The following is a 20,164-nucleotide window of genomic DNA, read 5'->3' on the forward strand; positions in this document are numbered from 1 at the left end:
TGAATATATTTTTACTGAGAGACTTGCGGAGCTAGGCATCTTCTGGAGTTTCCTGGAGGATAATTTTGTATCCTGAAATATAGATAACTAGTCAGATAATTATATCTCAGTATAGCCTTCTATTAATAGCTATTCTTGCTGTAATATTTAGACATACTTCTAGAATTCACATAGCCTTTTGTCAGTTCTTTGTATTTCTGCAGCTTTTGGTGCACAAGAATATTTCTGTTTGTTTCCCAATTACAATTTATTTTATTTTAAATTATAAACATATGCTGTGGTATCCTTATGGGACTGTTCTATAGCTAATTGCTATTTATGTATCACCCTGGAACTTTGGTTTCTGTGGTGATGATAAAAAATGCATGCTTCGTGGAGTTTAAATATGAAGACATGATTTTTTAATTTTTGCTGAAAGATTCATGGATAGAACTCTTTTTAATGACAGGACTAGCAGTTTTGGTCCTTGCAGTTCTGTTTTTCTGTTTATTTACAAGCCACTAATATGTCCAAAGCTATAAGTCATGTATTTGAAGAAACAGAGTCTTTAAGGAGAGGCTTGAATGGTTGTCAGGAGTAAGGACTGGGGCTATACAGAAAAACATACTTTTTTCAGTTCTGCTGGTGCTAGTTTGTACTGCATCCTCAGGTAGGTGACTTCACCTGACTCATAGATGACAACAGCTGAAGTTATGCTGGGACTAGGTATCTCCAAGAGATCTGGGTCTGAGCACTGTCCAAGACAGCAGTCTCTCATGGCATTATCTGGAGATGGAAATCATAGGAATCAAGATAAATTGTTAAATGGAAGAACATTGGTCCTGAAGACCTATGGCTTTCTGCTGTGGTCTAAGTTAACTAGAAAATTGTGGTGATGCACCGTTTAAAGAGTTGCCACTGTTTTAACCATTTCTGCAATCACTGCAGCTGTCTACTCAAGGAGATGCCAGCCAGGTGATCGGACCCCTCACAGAGGGACAGAGGAGGAATGTAGCTGTAGTTAACTCGCTGTACAAACTGCACCAATCAGTTCTGAAGGTAGGCTTCCTCTGGTATTTCTCTTCTTGCCATAATGTCAACTTTGTTGCTGTATTGTAACTATATTCTGCCATTAGCTGATGAGAACTCTGACAAATACAGCCCAGTTTTGGGTTAAGGGCTGCACCATGCTGTGCATTTGTACAACTCTGGGACTTGGCTGGCCCTGGTAAGCACTGCTATGTGACAAATTGTGAATATTAGAAGAGAAGTGAAAGATGTGTTTATGGAGAATAATCACATCTCACAGCCTTGTTTTGTGAGCCTAAACAACTGAACAAACTCTTTTCTGTTTTTTCTTACCAAGTAAGCTCTGGCTTTGTACTGGTCAGCCTGATAGCCCTTGTCTGCATCTGTCCCAGCCCAAGCCTACCTTTCTCAGAAGACTGAAAAGGGGAAGGTAAAGGGTGAAATCAAGAAAAGCAGCACCTCACAGATACCTCCATGCATTTTGGCTGTGACCAAAGTCTGGCCTGGAAGAGTTTTCAGGACTAAGCACAGTTACGAGTAATTCCAGTTTACTGGCTTAGTGATGCCAATGGTTACACAGTCTCTGTAAATTAAAACAAACAGCTATACTGGAAGTTGTAGTTAATTGTGTTTAAATCCTAGCCTCATTAGAAAAAAGATCCCGAGTATTCTGACTGTGGGTATGTTTAAAGAATGTTAAAAAATACTAAAAATCCTATAAAATTTGTTTGGAATTTGCAAACAGATGGTAGATCAACTTTTAAGTCTGCTTTCTCTGATGTATTTAGTAATGAACCTCATGTGCCTTAGTGTTGGAGGGAGATCTGGTATGATTCAGTCTTTGAGTTCAGTACTTATCTGGCTTAAAAATACTATTGTGCAGCATGTTCGTAACCGTAAGGAAATCAGTAGAATATTCCTTCAGATTGTTCCTTGACTTTCAGTTCTAATGTCACTGTAGCTGTATATAAACAGCTATTTAACATGTAGTATTATAGCAGTCACAATACTGAGAAAGAACAATTCTTTCAAATATATGCCATAGAGCTGCTTATATAGCTCTCCATAAATTCTATACTTAGCAGTTGGGGGGTACACCACTTATTTTTATTCTGATTCCGTTAAACCTTGAGCTAAATTTCAGCTGAACTCAACTGAATCATTTCTTTGCCAAGACAGAAGCAGAGTCCATAGGGAATTTGAGAGCAAAGGACTGATACTGGTGCGTTGGAAAGTCTTTCTGTATAAAACACATTTGATAGTTATCTGTACCTATGTAAACCACCCATTACTAAGGATAACTTAGTATAGTTCTAAATGAAATGAAATACTATGGATTCTAATAATTTGTTGAATGTTGATGATTAAAAATTACCTTAACATTTTTAGGTCATTACCAATCAGAGCTCGTTTCCAGCAGCTGCTGAGCAAACAGTCACAACTGCCTTAAAGGTAATTGAATGTCCGTGTACTGCAGGGGTGGGGCTGAGCTTTGCTTTGTTTGTTATGCTTAAAATGGGCACTTATTTTCCTAGGTATTATTTTGTGCCAGTATGTGTTAGTCAAAGGTACACAAATATTCTGAAAGATATATTTTGTTGTATCTGTAGCTATATATATATTGTGTGTGCCAAATCACTGCTTGAGTAGCATTTGTATTCAAGAATACTCTTGTAATGGTTGGAACCCAGATGTCATATGACTGTGAAAATAAATTTCTTTCTCTGCAGCATTTACACAGCAATAACTGGATCCTTCATCATCCCCTTACCCCCTAGCCACACACATAAAATTGTAATTTCTATGCTACATGGTGCTTTTCTGTGGGGTGATGTGGATGGCCGTGCAGCGCTCTGTGGGTGACAGCTATCCACATCCCTCCTGCGGTGCAGATCTGGGAGGTTGTGTGCAGGGGAACAAAGGGCAGCTTGTGTGTCTGGGGAGTGAATGGCTGAACAGAGTGTGTACACACAACATGTACGTGTACAAACTGGGAGTGCCAGATAGTTGTGCGTCTTTTTGAAGGAAGGCTTTACACCGAAGTAGTAAACAGCCTTATTTCTGTACTTTACTGGTAAAATCAATTAAGGAGAGGTGTTATCTTAGGTTTTTGACCTTCTATTTAGCAGTTCCTAATGCAGAAAGCACTGTTGAAATGAACTGTTTGTCAAGGTATTTTTGAGGTGTCAAAATGCAAATGCTTCTTTGTTTCCTTACTTCTGTCTTTTTTTCTTATTCTGTTTTAGGCAGTCCATGATCTGATGGGTAGTGCTGTTCAACCGTTACTGAACTCTGTAGGAGATTCAGTAGAAGCTATTATCATCACTATGCACCAGGAAGATTTTTCTGGGTAACTAGAAATATTTTTTAAGTTTAACATTGCTTTAGTAAGACATCCTGCATATGCATAATAGATTATTATTGCCACAGTGTCCTTGGAGCAAGAGCATTTGGTTGAGGAAAAGGCAATGCTTTATGGTCAGTGAACACAGAAAGCAGGATCACACCTATCTATTGAAACAAATTGATCAGGTAGCATCTGTCTTCCTCACTTTTTTTGGGGGTTTCTGGTTTTTGGGTGTGTTTTTTTTTTTTTTTTTGCATATCTGTTGAATAAAATTCATTTTAAATAGAAAAATAAAGCCAAGCAGAGGCCATTATTGTGCTTAAAAAATGCCTTTTCCTTTCAAAACTTATTTTTTGGGGGGAGACGGTCTTCAGAACTGTCAGTATTCTTGTTTCTCAAAATAAAGTATGTAACCTGTGATTCAAAATTACCCAGAAATCTTTCTAAAGTATTATCGAATATGAAATGGTTCAAAAATTGTTTTTATTGAAAGCTCAGATTTAGTGTATTATGCTATTTTTCCATAGCATTTTAGTTAAAATTTCCAGTATTCTTTATCTGCAAAGATCTTGAGTCCAATCTATAATTGAGACTTCCTTCCTGAGTGTTATTTTGGTGGTTCTCTCTGTTCTGACATTGCTTATATCATCATCAGATGTCCTGTTTTCTGCCTTGGAAATTCACTGAAAATAGTTTATTTTCAGAGGTGTTTGAAGTTTTCCTTTTTACTTTTCTTTTTAAACAATATTTTATGCTCTCCATCTTTCTTCTGCCACTACCAGCAAAAATACTTCTCTGGGTGGATAAACTGATTCCAGCCAAAGGCTAAGTTTTGTTAGATAGCCTTCCTGAGTCTGGAAAAGCTCTTTTGCCTGACTGATCCAAAGAAAGAGAAAGGTGATGGATTTCTATGCCCTGTAGCTTCTGTTCTGCTTCTGTGATAATTAGATTGACGTTACAATTCTGGTTTTGGAGGAATCTAAGAAGCTAATTGTATACATAGAACAGGTTTGAGATAGGCTAAACTACTAACCCTGCGATATGTGCATGTACTTTCTGATCCATTACTAGAGTTTCAAATCAACAACTGGGACATTTAAATTTAGGGGCTGGATTTGAGGTTTTGGCTCCAAACTGGTGGAGGCTCTGCAAGTTGGGTAGGACTGGGGTGATTACCTTTATCTTGTTAGGATGGGAATGGCTGATAAGAGATTCTTTCTGACTACAGTTTCAGAGAGTGCTACATGCTCTTTTATTTTGAGTAGAAATGAGTCTCTTCGCATGGAAATCCATGCCGTGACTTCGTGGGGTGGGGAAAGAAATTAAAAAGAATCCAGTGGGTTTTGGTTGTGTTTTAAAGATGAATTTAGCTGTCCCCATTTCTTTTTTCTTTTCTCTCTTTTTTTTCAGATCATTATCCGGCTCAGGAAAACCAGATGTCCCTTGTTCTCTGTACATGAAAGAACTACAGGGTTTTATAGCAAGAGTCATGAGCGACTACTTCAGACATTTTGAGTGTTTTGACTTTGTCTTTGATAACACTGAAGCCATGGCTCAAAGAGCAATTGAACTTTTCATTCGCAATGCCAGTCTAATAAGGCCCCTTGGTGAAGGTGGGAAGATGCGGCTTGCAGCAGATTTTGCACAGGTACCCTTTATACTGATTTATGCTTTTTACTGTTAACTTTTGTCCCTATCAAAGTATGAGCAGTTGGTTGTAGAGATTGGTGCATTCCAGTTCTAAACATCCCCTCTGATGAGATACTGTATCCTGAGAAATGCATCTGCTAAGTAGTTGAAGATCCTTTGTCACCGTAAGGCACATTCAGGGGGGTCTGATAGCTTCCTGTCAAGTGACTGTTGCATTTAAATTCATTGACATTTTATCTCACTTGTCTAACCTCTTTGGAACATCCATCATTTGCCACCATTAATTCACTTCATTCTTTCTCTCTCTTCTAATGAAATGGCGTGTCGCTTTCTTAATCGCTTTATATATCACAGTGCCCGCAGTAGTTAATTGCTAACTCAGCTGCCTTGCACTGTAGGAGACAAGCTAAAGAAATACCAATATCTTGTGGAAGAACTGCCCTTTTGGTAACGGAAGAGCGGTTTTCTTGTGGGATTCTCTTCATGACCTGATTGACTAACTTGCCTCCCAGTTTTACCTAGCTCTTACACTGGACTAAAACACAAAACAAATTGCATGATTAATACCCACTACCAGCCTGCATTATCTGTTGTATTCAAATTTAATTTGTCAATAGTAACACCGTATTATTAACTTGCCAAAGAATACAGGCATCCACTAGATCGGTCTGAGGGTCCCAGTTATTGTTATCCTGGTGGAAATGGGAATTAGCTGTCTGCATACCAAGTGCTGCTTTTGGCTGGTAACTGAGGTGGGAGAAGAAGGCAGCAAGGGAGGAATCACTGCCATCTCTGCTCCTGCTTGTGGCTGCTTTGTATCATTTGCCTGTGAGTTACATACTCCTGAGTAAAGATTTTTTTATTCATTGCTCAAAAGTATCAAATCAGCCTTTAACCACAGACATTAAGGGGAAGCTTTCAGTTGCTTTCAGTGAGAAGGTTCCATTCCCTTCTCTGTTTTGAAGACAATGGCATGAAACTGGAGGGGAAAAAAGGACACTTGACTCCTCTTCTGGAAGAAATATAATTTTTGTAATTTATGCTGCAGTACTAAAGTAAGTCATATAAATTTAGGAAATATCTCATCTGATCTAAGCACCTATTATAATGATACTAAAAATATCACTCATTTATCTTTTTAAAACATTTTTCTCATTCTGACACTGGCTGCCTTTTAAGTGAAAAATGAAGGTATGTTTTCATTTAAATGTAGGGGGATTTGCATGTTCTTCCACACTGTGCTGAGTATAACTCCTGGATGGACAACTGTGTGAAGATGAATGTTCTGATTTCTCTTCTTTTGTACTGTGGAAGAAAAAAAGATAGGTTTTGAGTTTGTTCTTGTCTCCTGCCTTCAACTGTTGCTGTGGCTGGGTGCTGCCTTGTGTTTTTCTCATCTTCACATTACACCATATTTTTTTGGCTTGTTTAAAAATGGGCTTAAGACAGGAACTTTCTGGGTCCAGCCAGCCCCATACAGCCACCTCAGTGCTCACTGTGCCTTTGAGCATCTTTGCACAGAGCTCCTTGGGGTCTCCCAGGCTGCACGGGGGCTGTAGTGTCCAGAATGGCCCGGACACTGTATCTTCTTGCTTGTGATGACAGAAAACAGACTGAAGCATTTTGAACATGGAGGCTGCCTTGTATCTATTTTTTCTGGGGTGTCTCTGCCCCTCCCAAAAACCTGGTGGGTTTTGGGCACATGCCAGTGATGCCAGCTCCTGGTAGCCCCACTGGGGAGGTTGTAGTTGCTCCGACCTGACCAGGAGTCCTGGGCACATTTACTGAAATGCAGCTGTAATCCTGAACAGGACTCATTTCACTTCTGTGCTCCCATTCCTGTGGCACACAGCTTTGTCAAGGAAAAGACTTGATTCTTCCAAAGAGAAGGGGAGGTTGCGGCTGCTTTGGGCTGAGGAGAGCAGGGAGCCAGGTATTTGGTTGGGCCACTGGCTTGATGGGAAGGATAAACTTTTCCAAATGGCCATGAATGCTATGTGCAGAGGTTTTTTCAGTCCCAGAAAGGCACTGCATTGTTGGACTAAAGCCAAACCCGAAGGAAAGGATCTGCCTGGAAAGACTGTGTGTGGAGGAGGACGTTTGTTTATAAACTGTTTTTACTTGTGCTCTGTCTTGTAGAGTCATTTTGAATTTTCTGTGCTCGAAAAGGGTTACATGTTCCTGCTTAATTTGGTGTTTTGGTGTTATTTGCAAGCAAGATTTGGGTAGAAAACTGTCCAGAAGCTTTGGTTAATTTGAGGTTCTATTCTAAACACACATGCAGTAAGTCAAATAATCTTCCATGCATCAGATTTTGGGTACCTCACGTGTTTGTGCACATTACTTTCAGGGCACTCAGAGTTAGAGTTACAGCTGCCTCATACTCAGTGGAACAGCTTTGGCTGAGAGTCATATCTGAAAATTTTTGCGGTGCTCAAGACAACAACTGTCTACACAGAAGGGGAAAAACTGAGGCTTCAAGTTCTCTGCATTGAGAACCAGGTTCAGTGAGGTGCACAACAGCCAATTTTCTTGAGTAAGGCTCAGCTACTTATATAGTTAGGAATTACTGCTGTAATTCTGTTGAATTCTGTCTTATCTTCAGTGCCAGTATTGCATTTTTTTTTTTGTTGTGCATTACCGGTATTTCAGCAGTCAGACTAGGTGTGTGCTAGTGTGACAGCTGTAAACAGAGGTATGATAGGCTTGCATTATGCCTGAATATCATTAATATGATTTCATGAAGATCAGTGCTTACAGGAATGCAGTAGCATCTCTAAGCCCTAGAAAATGCCTGCAGTGCTGCAAGGTTATTATCCCATACTGTGCTGTTCCTTGGGACTCTTGTTGTTTGAAATATTTCCAGTCTACAGGCTGGATTCACCTCTTTTCTCACTCTCAGTTTTTATGCAGGCAATTGCACAAGATTTCTTTTCAGTTCACTCCTATAAATTCCTGGATCAAATTGTTTTCATTTGGTTTTGTATTTTTAAGGTGAACATAATTCAGTATTCATGTATGTAATACCAAATTTCACTTTTTAATTCAGTACTAGTCAGTCGGAAAAAAATGTTATCCTGGAGGCAAACAAGCCCCGATGTTTTTGCAAAATTTATGTTTCTGGAGAGGAGCAGTTCTTCTCCAAAGGACATTTTAAGTTGCTTGGTATTCAGAGTTGTTACAGCACTTACACTTAGGCACATTTTGGGATTAGTGACTTGTAGTTCAGGCGTTCCTAAAACCCGGTGGAAGTGCTGGACAATGCAGCAAACACTGCACAAAATATAAGCACAATCCATTGAGAAGTTTACTCAGAAGAAACGAGGCATCTACAGTAATATTTGGCATGGAAATTAGTAGTCTGCTACATAAAGTTTGTAAGCTGATACAGGAAGACAGCAGTTTATTAATAGCAAATACAAATCATAAGTGCATTCAAATAAACTAGTCTAGAAATTGCAAAGACTAGGTAATCTTTATGCTTTGTGGCATGAAGGCATGACATGATTTCCCATCTTTTCGTAGTACAGGTGTATGTTTGGAGTGACGTGTAAGGCAAGAGCCACTGTCTGTGCCAAGGACCCCATCTTATGTCATGACTATTTTCAGCCTTGTTGAATGAACTATTTTTATTGGTGCTGTTTGAATTAGTATTGTTCTACATACACCTTCATGTATTTCTTATCAAGGTGTGATTTGTACTTGGGGTTTTTGGCATTCTTCAGGGGTTTTTTGTGTGCAAACACTTTTGATGGGGCATTGTTAACACTACCACCAACTCTTCAAGTCTTTTATCAAGAAATTATTTTTAGAATTTATTTATTTTTACATTTATTTATATTTATAATTTATTATTGATTTTTCCTAGAAAGATGTTTTTACTGTGGAAGTTGACAATGCTAAATTCTAGTGCAGAAGAAATGTTTCTATGCTGGTTAGTCTATGGTCAGAATCTGGTTTCCTGATTCAATATGTCGCATTAAAAAAGGAAGAATATTAGGTGTTTGGATTTTTAAACATGTAAACAGATTTGCTCGTTTTACGAAACATGATGATACAAGTGTGAAAGTGCTTTTTATCATTTTTCCTAAAAAACATCCTTTCAGTCATTTTGGAATTGCTGGATGGGGGAGAAATGAAATTCTGTATCCCTTCAAAGCCAGCTTCTTGCATATAATAGTTCAGAGCTCTTCTGCTCCCTTGCTTGTTAAAGCATTCTCTCCTGGTGAATGGCTAGAAAAAAGCATTTTGAGTTAACATTTAAAAACTTGGAATTCATCTTGGCCAGGAGGAAATGTAATTGCTAAAAATTTAATGTTAAGATTTTCCAGCTGAATAAACAGCTGTTTAGTAATGAGAGATCTTGAAAATACCACAATAGGCACTAAACAATAACTTCACCATGGGGTTTTTCAAAGCACTCTTCAATATATATGCATTATCTTTATCTAGACTATGTATTAACTTCACCCTTGGGTTGCTGAACATAATCCAATTAGAGAAGCTAGCCATGTGATGTATTTTTTACAATATGGCTAGCCAGTGAATAGTTCAACAGATAATTGACCACCTAGCCATGGGCTATGGCAGGGTCATAGGAGAAGAAAAGATTATATAGCCTTCTTGGGCTTAGAGAGCCAGAATTATTGAGGAGAAGCATATGCTGGGAAGGAGTCTGCCACTGTGTTCTGCAAAGCATAGCAAAATAACATGAATAAATAATGGAAAAGCAATAGGTTTTGAAAAAAGTTGGAAGAAACAAGGCAGAGTCATTAGGCCCTGTGTTCTAGCTGCCCCTTCTTTTTCGGCAGGCACGTGCACTTACTACTGCTTCTCCTGGATCCTGTGCTAAGGATTATCTCACTTTAGTCAACCAGCCCTCTGTGGTTGCAAATTACTGCTCAGACACTTGATTTGTCACTGAATTTAACCTGGATGTCTGAATTTTCAAATTTGCAGTTCTGGGAGAGAAATTTGGAAAAGAAACAAAAAAATACTACTTACCCTCTCATATGTAAAGTCCACCCATAGGACATGGCTGTCTGAAAAGCCTTGTGCATATGATGCAAATACTGGCTTGCAGACAGCCAAAAACTTCACCCGACCTGTAAAAGCTCACCAAAACGCTTCGGAAACTATAGATATATATTACAGCAAAAGCTGCTACGGTATAAACATGCTGCATGAATCAACAGCTGATGCAGCTTCAGGTGATGACAGGTAGCAAAACCAAGAAGTGATGTATGCCCAATCCTCTGCCCAATTCCAGCAGCTGCTTTAGCCGAAACGATTCCTCCCCGGCACTTGCTCCAGGGCCAACGGTGCCTGCTGGCACGATGCTCAGTGGAAACACACAGAACCCTGCACAGAGGGCCTGCAGAAAGGAATGTAACAGCAGAAGGATGCTGTGGCATCTCACCGCATCATTGGGCTCGGACAGATAGCTAAAATTCAAGTGAAGAAAACAATCTTGGTTATTATGCAAAGTACAGTGTACAGTTTTTATTGGAGAGACTGCGTTATAACACATAGCAGACTAGTGTTGTAAATTTTTAAAAAAAAGTTTCTGTAGTTTATGTACATTTTTACCACATTAGTTTTCACTCATTCCCACTCTTCATGAGTCAATTTGAGATGGTATAGTATGCTGCAAAGCTTAAAAACAATTTTTTTCTTTGGCAACTAGTACCTCACGAATCAACCATCTGCTGCCATTAAATCTATCTAGTTCTAGCAATACTAATAATTTCCTACAGTGAATAAAGGTTGAGGATGAAGTAATAGAATTTTCCAAAGTAAATTTTATTCTTTAGTACTTAAGACTAAAAATGTTGATTTATGGGAACTGCCAAGTATGTTCAAGAGAAATCATTTGGATTTGTTTTAATAAGGAATTGGTTAAGCTGTAGAAAGTTTCACTTATGTCTTACTACATCATACTATGTTTCAGGAGTGGAACAATCATTTGAAACTTATTAAGCAAAATTATATTTTGCTGTGCTGGGGTTTCTTTCCCCTCATGAGTACAGTTTCATCCATGCATCTCTGTTTCCTCGAGTCAGACCGGCAGTTTGTAGCCTGTATCAAATTCTGTAAAGCACCTAAAAGAATTCCCTTCTCCTTGGTTCTTCACAGCCCACGGCTCCCACCGGAGCTGGGACACCAGCTCCTGCAGGGTATCACTTACTTCCAGCTGCCCCTAGCCAATACTGACGCCTGAAAAGAAGCTCTGGAGAAATCAGTCTTTCTCCCATTTGTTTTTCAGGGTCTGTAGGGTTCTTGCTATCATGCTGCAGCAAAGCCTGCTTAATTAGCTCAGCTTTTTGGCTACTTGTTCCTGATCCTGTGCAACAGACCAGCCTCCTGGCTCCCATACATGCTCAGACGTGCCCTGGGGGATCTGGGGGAACAGCATGCTGAGCTTGCTGTAAGCTTCATGGCGGTTTGGAGTTGGAGCACCTCACTGCAGAAATCCCCAGGGAGAACCTGCCTGTCCTGGGAGCGTACGCTCAGCCTCGCTCCCTGGTGCCAGCAGGTCCAGCCCACAGCACTGCAGCTGACGGCTCCTCCTCAGGCGTGGGGACGATGGCTTCCCGTCTGCGTGCCTTGTGCGCTGTCTGGTGGGTAGCCTGCTTGCCCAGGAACGGCAAAGCTGGCTTGTACATGCTCTTCAGCCCGAGAAACAGGTACCTCTCGTGCCTGCGTGTGGAGGAGGTGACCTAGCCCTCAGGCTGCGAGGGTTACAGAGAGATGGGGCAGGGATCCCACCCAGCCGTAGAGAAGCAGCCAATTCATAGCCTGGAGTAGAAGATCTGGGGGCCAGAAGGGCGGCAGGCAGGAGGGAGCCAGGCTGCAACCCAGGGCTGGAGCATTCGTCTGAAAGCAGAAGACAAAGATCCTTATTTCTGCTTCCTGGATTCTTATTCACTTTTTGCTCCTGTGAATTTCTGCTTAATATAAAATGCAGATTTCAAGTGGCCTGGAAGTGCTGGATGTGGGGCATGTATTCCAGGGTTCGTGGGCTCGGGGAGCAGCTTTGCACTGTGTAGGCTAGCTCCGTGGGGCTTGCCCCATCTCCTTTCAGAGGTGCCCTCCTCTCCTGGTCTGTAGAGGAAGCGTGAGTGCCTGGGTTTGGCCCTCTGGCTTTCCCAGCTTTGTCTGCATGTCGTGTAGGAGGATAGTCCTACAGTGTGACCCACCTGACCTATTTTAGATGGCTCCTGTGGGGAAAGATGCATCACACCCCAGGAGTGGCTGTTTACTGAGTAAGAAGAGAACCTGTAAATGTTGAGATGACTCCCATCCTGCCACCTGCTTTTTAAGATGGGTGCCTGAAGTATATGGCCTTCATTTGCATTAGTTGCTAATTTAATTTCTTCTGGTTTTAGATGAGCTACGGCATCGCAGTTCACCACACCATCTTTCTTGGTTGTGCTGGAACCCCAGCATAGTTAGGTTCTCTCTCGCTGAAGCTGGTGGCCCGGCAGCCAGCTCTGTCTGAGAAAATTCTACAGCTGCAAAGAATAATAGTATTAAAGACTTGACTGTAAATAGTGTCTTATCACAAACACTTAGGAACTCATTCAGCAACGTTACTTAAATGGGAATCGCATTGTATGGTGTTTTTGATCACGTTACTTATTTTAGCTGTAGTTCTTTGAAACTTAGCTTAATTGTGCTTTATGTGAAAATCAAAGTCTGAACAGTCTTTCAAGTTGGGGATTTAAAAAAGTGTATGTGGAGAATAAAACTTGCGTGTCTCTGTTGACTGACATCTCAGGAACGCGAAAAGTAAAGACTTAATCCAAATCTGGCTAAAATGACTTTACCAATGAGGTATTTTGAGTGGTGGTATTTGTGTTAGTGTGCATACTAACTGAAAGTTTGCCATGTAAGGTTCATGTTCAGTCTGGGATCTGGAGGCAAAATTACTCTTTCTCACTTCTGTGTCCTCACTGTTAATGAAGAGCCGGTGACAAAATTTAGTCTCACATGAATGATGCAAAAACCCAAGCAGAAGCTGGCTCTTGTTCGAAAAGGCAGGTGAACTCCAGTGCTTAAAAAACAGATAGTGTTAAAAACAAACAATTGTTAAAAGACAGCTGCTCTAAGTCAGAGACCAAACAGCATGAAAATAAGTATGAAAATAATGCTCTTACTGATGCCTGTGATTCCATGTGACCCTGTGACAATAGGTCCCAGCTGCCTTCTATCCAATCTGTGTAGGTTTTGTGCCCCAGAATTTGGGGCCAAGTGTTCAAGAAGGAATCACTTTAACCTTGTCCTTCACTAAAGGAAAGGATGCCCAGCTGAAATGTGTATGTATTTTTACTGCTTTAGGAGTGGCTTATGGAGTCTGGCCTAGATTTTCTTTCTTCCCAGGCTGCAGTCAGATTTTTGGGGTATTGACATAAGTGTTTCATCAGAAAACTCATCACCAACAAAATAAACCTACTGCGAGAAATAAAGCTTCAGTCACAGAAAGCTCACAAGACCCCATCTGTTCTTAACCAGAGACTGCCACTGTGGTTGGGATGCCATGGGATGCGACATGGGATGTTGCCAAGAACAGGGAAAAAGTCTTGGCTCGGGCACTGCGGTATGACGGGAAAGGATAGCTTCTTGTCTCAAACTCAGCCACCAGCGAGAAGTCGGTGACTTGGTCTGCAAGTCTGGATTATTGCTTAAAGGCAGGCTACTTCAATACCAAGTTTTATATTTTTGGAAAATGTATTTCACATTAAAATGTTTGGTTTTATAGATGGAGTTAGCAGTAGCACCGCTGTGTCGGCGAGTCTCTGACCTAGGAAAATGTTACAGGCAGCTGAGGTCGTTCAGGTGAGTTGCAGTCACAGGAACTTGCAATTGGCAGTCTGACCGAACTGTACTGCAGAACTGTTTTTTACCTCGTGTTACTTCTGATTGAACTGAGAGCTTTTTTGGCAACACCCACCTGCAAATTAGAAATAGATTAAAGTTCTTTTAAATTTTATGCAGAGAATAACTATGATTTAAAAAAATCTTTGTCATGCAAATGTTGGCCAAATTGTACTTTTTTGTGTTGCTTTCAGTGCAACTTCTGTATGACAGTGAGTTCTATAGTTACCTTAAGTGTTTTCACTGAAATATAAAATGTAGAGTCCTGTGTTGTTTAATTACCTTAGGCAATTTTTATAATTTTTTACAAACTGAACCTGTGTTGAAAACATAAGATGCAGACTAATGGAAGAAAATGAGCTGATTCTATCCTAACACAATATTGCCACCTTATAGCCGTTTTTCTAATGCATAAGATAAGATTTTTCTTTCTTTCACAAGTATATTGTTACCTTTTTCCAGACCACTGCTGTTCCAGACCAGTGAGCATATTGCCAGTAGCCCAGCTCTGGGAGAGGTTATTCCGTTCAGCATTATTCTTCAGTTCTTATTTACAAGAGCACCACCAGAGTTAAAATCACCCTTTCAGGTAACAAGATCAACCTGTCTTTCCTTTTGAAACGTCCTAAGGGAGGAGGAATTAAAATTGTAGTTTGCCCTAGTTATTTTAGTTTAAAAATATTCAAGCCCATACTTTATGTGATTTGATGGCCTTTGTTTTTGTTGTGGTAAAGGTGTTACAGTCACTGAATTCATATTTTGCTTAATTAACAGTAGGAAGAGAATAAGCTGATTTAAAATAGACTCTCAATTCTTTAACATTCCGTCAGCTCATAGAAGAAATTGCAGGTCTTATCCCAGACTGCAAATAGCCTGGATCCTGCTTATGTAAGATGCAGGAAATCTAGATTCAAACCCCCGTCAGAACTGGGCAAACAGCTGATGCAGGAGATCATCTTGGAGCTTCCAAATCATGTATTGGACTGTTTCTGTTAATTGACTCCACCTCCTTAACTCATTCTGCATCACTGTAGTATTAAGAGAGTCTCATGTGGCCTTCATTTATGTCATCTTTGATTCTGAAATTGGTGTGTGTGGTTTCTTTTTCACGTTCATGTGTAACTGGTGCTTGTTTTGTCTTTCTCTGCATCAGAGAGCCGAGTGGTCCATTGCCCGCTACTCCCAATGGCTTGATGATCATCCATCTGAAAAAGACAGGCTTGCTCTCATACGGTAAATGCTTTTTTCTTCTCTACATTCATGATAATGGAGCAGTAACTTAGTCCTGCACACCAGGACAAGTCTTGAAAGGTAAAAAAATGTGCTATAGGAGGTGTATCATAAATACCATTACCCTTTCTCCGCTCATGGGATAAGTTGCGGAATGGCAGAATAGGTAAACTGAACGCTCCCCTTTACCCTCTGTGCCCAAACCCTCCAATGCCTTTGGAAGGAGCACATAATCCTCTTGCAAAAGAAAGAAATGACGCACAGTGATGACTTAAATTAATACTGTGTTTTAGCAAAACTGCCTCTCTCAACTGTTGGAAAGTCAAGGCTGTAGCTGGCCTGTCTTCTGTATCAGGAAAGAGAAGCTTTGGAAGCTTAAGCAATGAAAATGTAGGTAGGAATTTAAAAATGGAAGACCCTTGTTACAGTCCTGTGATGTTATTCTTCAGGAAATCAGCCCAAGATCTTTAGGAAGTGATAATTATGTCAGATCTTTAACATATTCCTAGGGTAGATGACTACAGCTAAATGCTATTTTGCATCTTGAAATGTTAGGAAAAGTTACGAAGAGACTTGTTTCATAAAACAAGCAGATATTTGAAGTATGTTAGAGACAACAGATGTGTTGTATGAACATGAGAGAGCCAGCCTGAGGACGCTCAGGATTCAAGGCTCAGGTGATCGTTTGGCTCGTAATGCCCTAGTTTTCCAGACTTCTCAGTGTCCTGTCCTGAGCTCAGTGTCACCCACTCCACTGGCACGGGAAAGGTTGTCACGCTTAGCTGCATGAGGCTTGATCTGGCCTGCGAGCCAACTCTGTCCTTGAACTTCTGCGCGTGAATGTTGCCAGCTTTTTGTGAAATCATAGAAGCTGACTTTTAAGTTCCAGCCAGCAGTGATTGTGCTTGAGAAATGCACCGTTATCTGTCCACACTTTTAAAGCAGCCAGAAGTGTCTGCAGCAAATATTTACAGTTCTTGACGCTGATAGCACCATACAGTCCGGTGTAGTGCTTGGGCCAATTAAGGAAATACTAGTTGATCACCAGTACATGTTAGTAGGATTTATTTCCAGAATACTAAACCACAAACTGTGTCTCTTCAGATGTGTATTAAAAGAGTATTTTTTGAAAATCATACATGTTGTTAGTCTAGTTTGGCTACAAAACTAGGTTTTCTTGATTCTCAAGACATGACATCTTGAATTACAGGGGAATGCATAATTGGTGTAGGGCTAATACAGCTGTATATGTAACTTAGTTATGAGTATTTTGATTGTCATTTCTGTCCTGATAGTACTGGCAAAACTGACAGTGTTGAATTTCAGAGATGCAGGGAAAGCCAAGAATGCAAACTGTTTGAGAACTGATGGGATTTTATTCTCTTCAGTCCTTTTTCACAAATTTGAAAATGCCATCCTTAAACTACAGCACATTTTTGGTTTTTTTCTTGCAATTAGATTTCATCCAGACTGATTCAGTTAATGAGCTTGCTGCTGGTCATGTTCAGACACTGATAAATTGCTCTGACCACAGAGGTATTAAGGGACAAGCCTTGCGACAAGGCTTTTAGGCAGAGTGAGTGTCATCCTTTAGACCGTGGTGGTAGTGTAGCTGGAATACTTTAAGCTTTTCATTTCAATCCTTTCACTGAATCCTTTATTCATTTTGCATGAGATACCATTAGTAAAATATTTTAACTTTTTAATCTCAAGAATGTGCTGCTGCAAGGTTACCACTTGAGCATTTCACAGTGAGACTGTGGTCCTTGTGCTTTTGGAGTGCTTGGACTTGCTCAGACACGCATGCTCCCAGGGCATGGAGAGGGCGGCTTTGAAGATCTGCCCTCCCCAAAGGCCTCTGTTGGCGCTCCAGTTGGCGCTCCAGTGGATCTTCCCTACTCTTGGTACCGGAGCGAGGCTTGACTGCCTCTCCATCCATCCCCGGGCCCGCCGCTTGCAGGCATCACTCGTGCAGCTGGGCATGAATGAGCTACGCTGGATTTGCCAAGCAGACTCTTCCCTCGGGGTGGTTTGTTGTCAGCTCGTGTGGCACCGCATGTCTGGGAGCAAAGAGTGGGGTCTAGCTGAGCAGTGCTTGAACGCAGTGAGTGAAGGGGATGGTGCTCCTTCGCTGACGCTCGTAACCTCTGTAGGCATTGCTGTATGCATTCACCTTTTTATCATCTTCTCTCATGCCTGTCAGTCATAAATAACCTAAATAGGCCAGTTATCCATACATAAGGCAGGCAAGCAATTGTCAGTCACTAGTATGACCATGTTTCACTCATATTTTCTTTAATACTCAATCGGAAGATTTCTGAGCATCCTCTTCATGCGTCATATATGAACCCAAGTTGAACTACAGGCGTCTTGCTCATTTGTCTTTTGTCAGTCACCCTCTTCCAGCTTTTTCCGCCTGTAGTTGTTCAGCTGTGCTAATTGAACCTCGGATATTTTGAGCCTTCAGATCTCTGCATTGGCCTCCATCAAGAAATTATCTTTACATTTGCTGCAACCTTGCATATGGTAATTTTCTGCAACTTCCCTGTGTAACGACTGTGCCATTACTCTAGGGACCTGCTGCTTAGATATTAATTTACTTGTGTTATCAGAATCCTTACAGCTTCATATTAAAGCTAATTGGAGTGCTGCTTCTTCTCTGCAGATCTTAAATGCTTCATGTACAATGTGGTGTTAATGTTATGAATTAGTAGCTTGTATTCAGCGTGAGGGGTGGGATTTACCTGGCCGGAGGTGTATTAGCTGGGCTCCCTTTATAGTCAGCAGAGAGAAACAGGCGCTGCTGGGGCTGATTCGTCTCATCCTGAAGTAGGTGCCTAAAATAGGTCAGTTGCATTGTGTCCTGAAAGCTCCATTTTCTCTGCTCAGTGAAGGGAGCGTGGGCTGGGACACAGGAGCTCTCTCAGGCAGACAGCTGCCCTGCAGGCATTTAAAGTTAGGTGAGATGACCCTGCTGCAGGCATCCTCCCTGAGCCGAGCGAGCGGGATGCTGTTGAAAGGAGCTCCTCTCTAACTGGTCAGGGCGCTTTTTGTCTTTTTCAATTAAGTTTGAACGCTCAACCTCTCTTCCGTAAAAGAAACCCTGTGAGACGTGGCAGGATCTGAGCCAGCCCGAAGGACGGTTCATCCTCTCAAGGGCCAAATTCTTACCTTTCCCATTAGAGTGGGTGTAAACTCTCCTTATTCAAGCTCACCCTTGCTGGAGCAGGGTTGAAAGCCAGGCGCAGTGAAGGGTTCATTTTCATAACGAGCTGATGTGCTGAGCCAGAGAGCAGCTCCGACCGCTAACCTGCCAGGGGGCAGGGACAAACGCCAGCTTGGGGACCACCACAAAAGCCCCATCTGTGCGTTAGGTTCAGTCTCGCTAGGCGCAGCAGCGTGACAGCTTTGCTGCAAGCAGCATTGCTGTGCTCGGTCCAGGCAAGCAGCAGCCGGGCGGCGCGGCTGGAGGGCTGCCCTGCGCTGGCCCGGCGCCTCCCAGCACTCCCAGGCCAGCACCAGGCCGTTCATAAAAGCCCGCGGCGTCGGTGATGCTTGCCTGACAATGCACGGCTCCTGTGATGTCTTTATTGTGCAACCTGCAACGAACTGGAGATGTCTCTCGCTGACGGGTTGCCCTGTGGATGATGCCGTTGAGGTTCTACTGTTGGGGGGTACCCTAACTTTTCTAGCAGTCGGTTCCATAGGTCTGGTGTCAGACAGGTCTGCTCCTACACAGCGTAATTGTCTCTTTTCCTCTTTGCCCTGAAGTTTGCAAGGCAAACAGACTTTTAACAAAGTACTCGAGAAAAGCCCGGCCCTGCTGGTGGATCAGGACCTGGGTGCACAGGGTGCTACCCTGCTACTGAACAGAACGACAGGCCCTGCCTCTTCTGAAGTTTACAATTCTTGTAAATTCTTGTAAATCTGGTTCCGTCTGACCAAGGCAGAGCCCAGGAGGGTAGCTGCTAGTTTTCACAATTCTGTATAAAATTAACTAATTAATTAGAGTAATTCTAAATGATATGTGTTAAGATCTCTTTAAGAACGACAACCCAAATCATAGACTTTTCTTTTTTTTTTCTTTCAACTGTAGATATAAATCTTCATGGGTTGAAATAACATTTTAAAAAAGAACTATCTGGGTCTTATATAATCAGCTTGTCCTGATTTCCAAGAAAGCTCATGTTTTTTGCTCAAGCAAGTGAAGTAATTTAATAAGTGCTTTAAAATCCTTTTCCTTATGTGGGAGGGCATCTTAAACCTAGATTTTTTTCCCCGTACTTCTTATGGCATTTTTAATGAAGCATTAATATATGCAGAACATCCCACCAACCCTCTTTCCATAGCTCTCTTTTACAAACAATATTTGTAATGTATACATAGCTTGTCTTTTAAAATAGAAACAGATTGCTGAACAGGTTTTATGTCCTTTATTAGACTGGAAGATGCTGAATTTAGGGCATTATTTAGTCTAATCCCTTCAAGAGTATGTTTTGTATATTACATAAACAGGGTTTCTTCCATCTTCTTAAACATCGGTAATATAACTATAAATTACATCTTTTTATATGACAACAGCTGTGATCTCTTCTGTGCTGGAGACTTGATGATACTGCTTTCACCCATGATGCCATTTATTTTTCCATTACTACTTATGTACTAGTGTTTTTACAGTGTCCTCTACAGGAGCAAGCCTACTTTTTTTTAAGACGAGATTTTAATAGTGAACCGGTGCATCTGAACTGAATATCTGTACTGCCAGCATAGTTTACAAAGGCTTGTTTGAGCTAGGACTGGTAAAGTTCACAAAATGTTATCATAAAATCTGCATTTAAATTGTTAACAAAGCTACTAAGCTCATTTATCTCCCAAAGTAAAGTACACTCACGTAGCATCTCAGCAGCTTCAGTGAAGCAGATTGTCACAAGCTGCCCGGCTCAGGCAGCCTGAGCTGGAAGTGGCTTCACGCAGCAGCAACCACCTTGCTGTGCCATAAGCAGCTTCCTGCACCGTCCATGTTCCTGGATGTCGCAGTCAGGAAATCCCACC

General features: G+C 41.3%; 1 protein-coding gene across 1 annotated transcript in view; it reads left to right on the forward strand.

Annotated features, from left to right (window-relative positions):
• COG5 (component of oligomeric golgi complex 5) overlaps positions 1 to 20,164 on the forward strand; it is a 183,345-nt gene that overhangs the window by 157,591 nt on the left and 5,590 nt on the right. Inside the window, exons 15-21 of the mRNA XM_055711500.1 lie at positions 928 to 1,038; positions 2,398 to 2,460; positions 3,255 to 3,358; positions 4,766 to 5,003; positions 13,767 to 13,843; positions 14,345 to 14,471; positions 15,036 to 15,115. Of these exons, the coding sequence (XP_055567475.1) occupies positions 928 to 1,038; positions 2,398 to 2,460; positions 3,255 to 3,358; positions 4,766 to 5,003; positions 13,767 to 13,843; positions 14,345 to 14,471; positions 15,036 to 15,115 (800 nt within the window). The remainder of the gene's footprint in view (positions 1 to 927; positions 1,039 to 2,397; positions 2,461 to 3,254; positions 3,359 to 4,765; positions 5,004 to 13,766; positions 13,844 to 14,344; positions 14,472 to 15,035; positions 15,116 to 20,164) is intronic.

Source organism: Falco cherrug, chromosome 5 (genome assembly GCF_023634085.1).
Source record: "Falco cherrug isolate bFalChe1 chromosome 5, bFalChe1.pri, whole genome shotgun sequence".
Classification (NCBI taxonomy): domain Eukaryota; kingdom Metazoa; phylum Chordata; class Aves; order Falconiformes; family Falconidae; genus Falco; species Falco cherrug.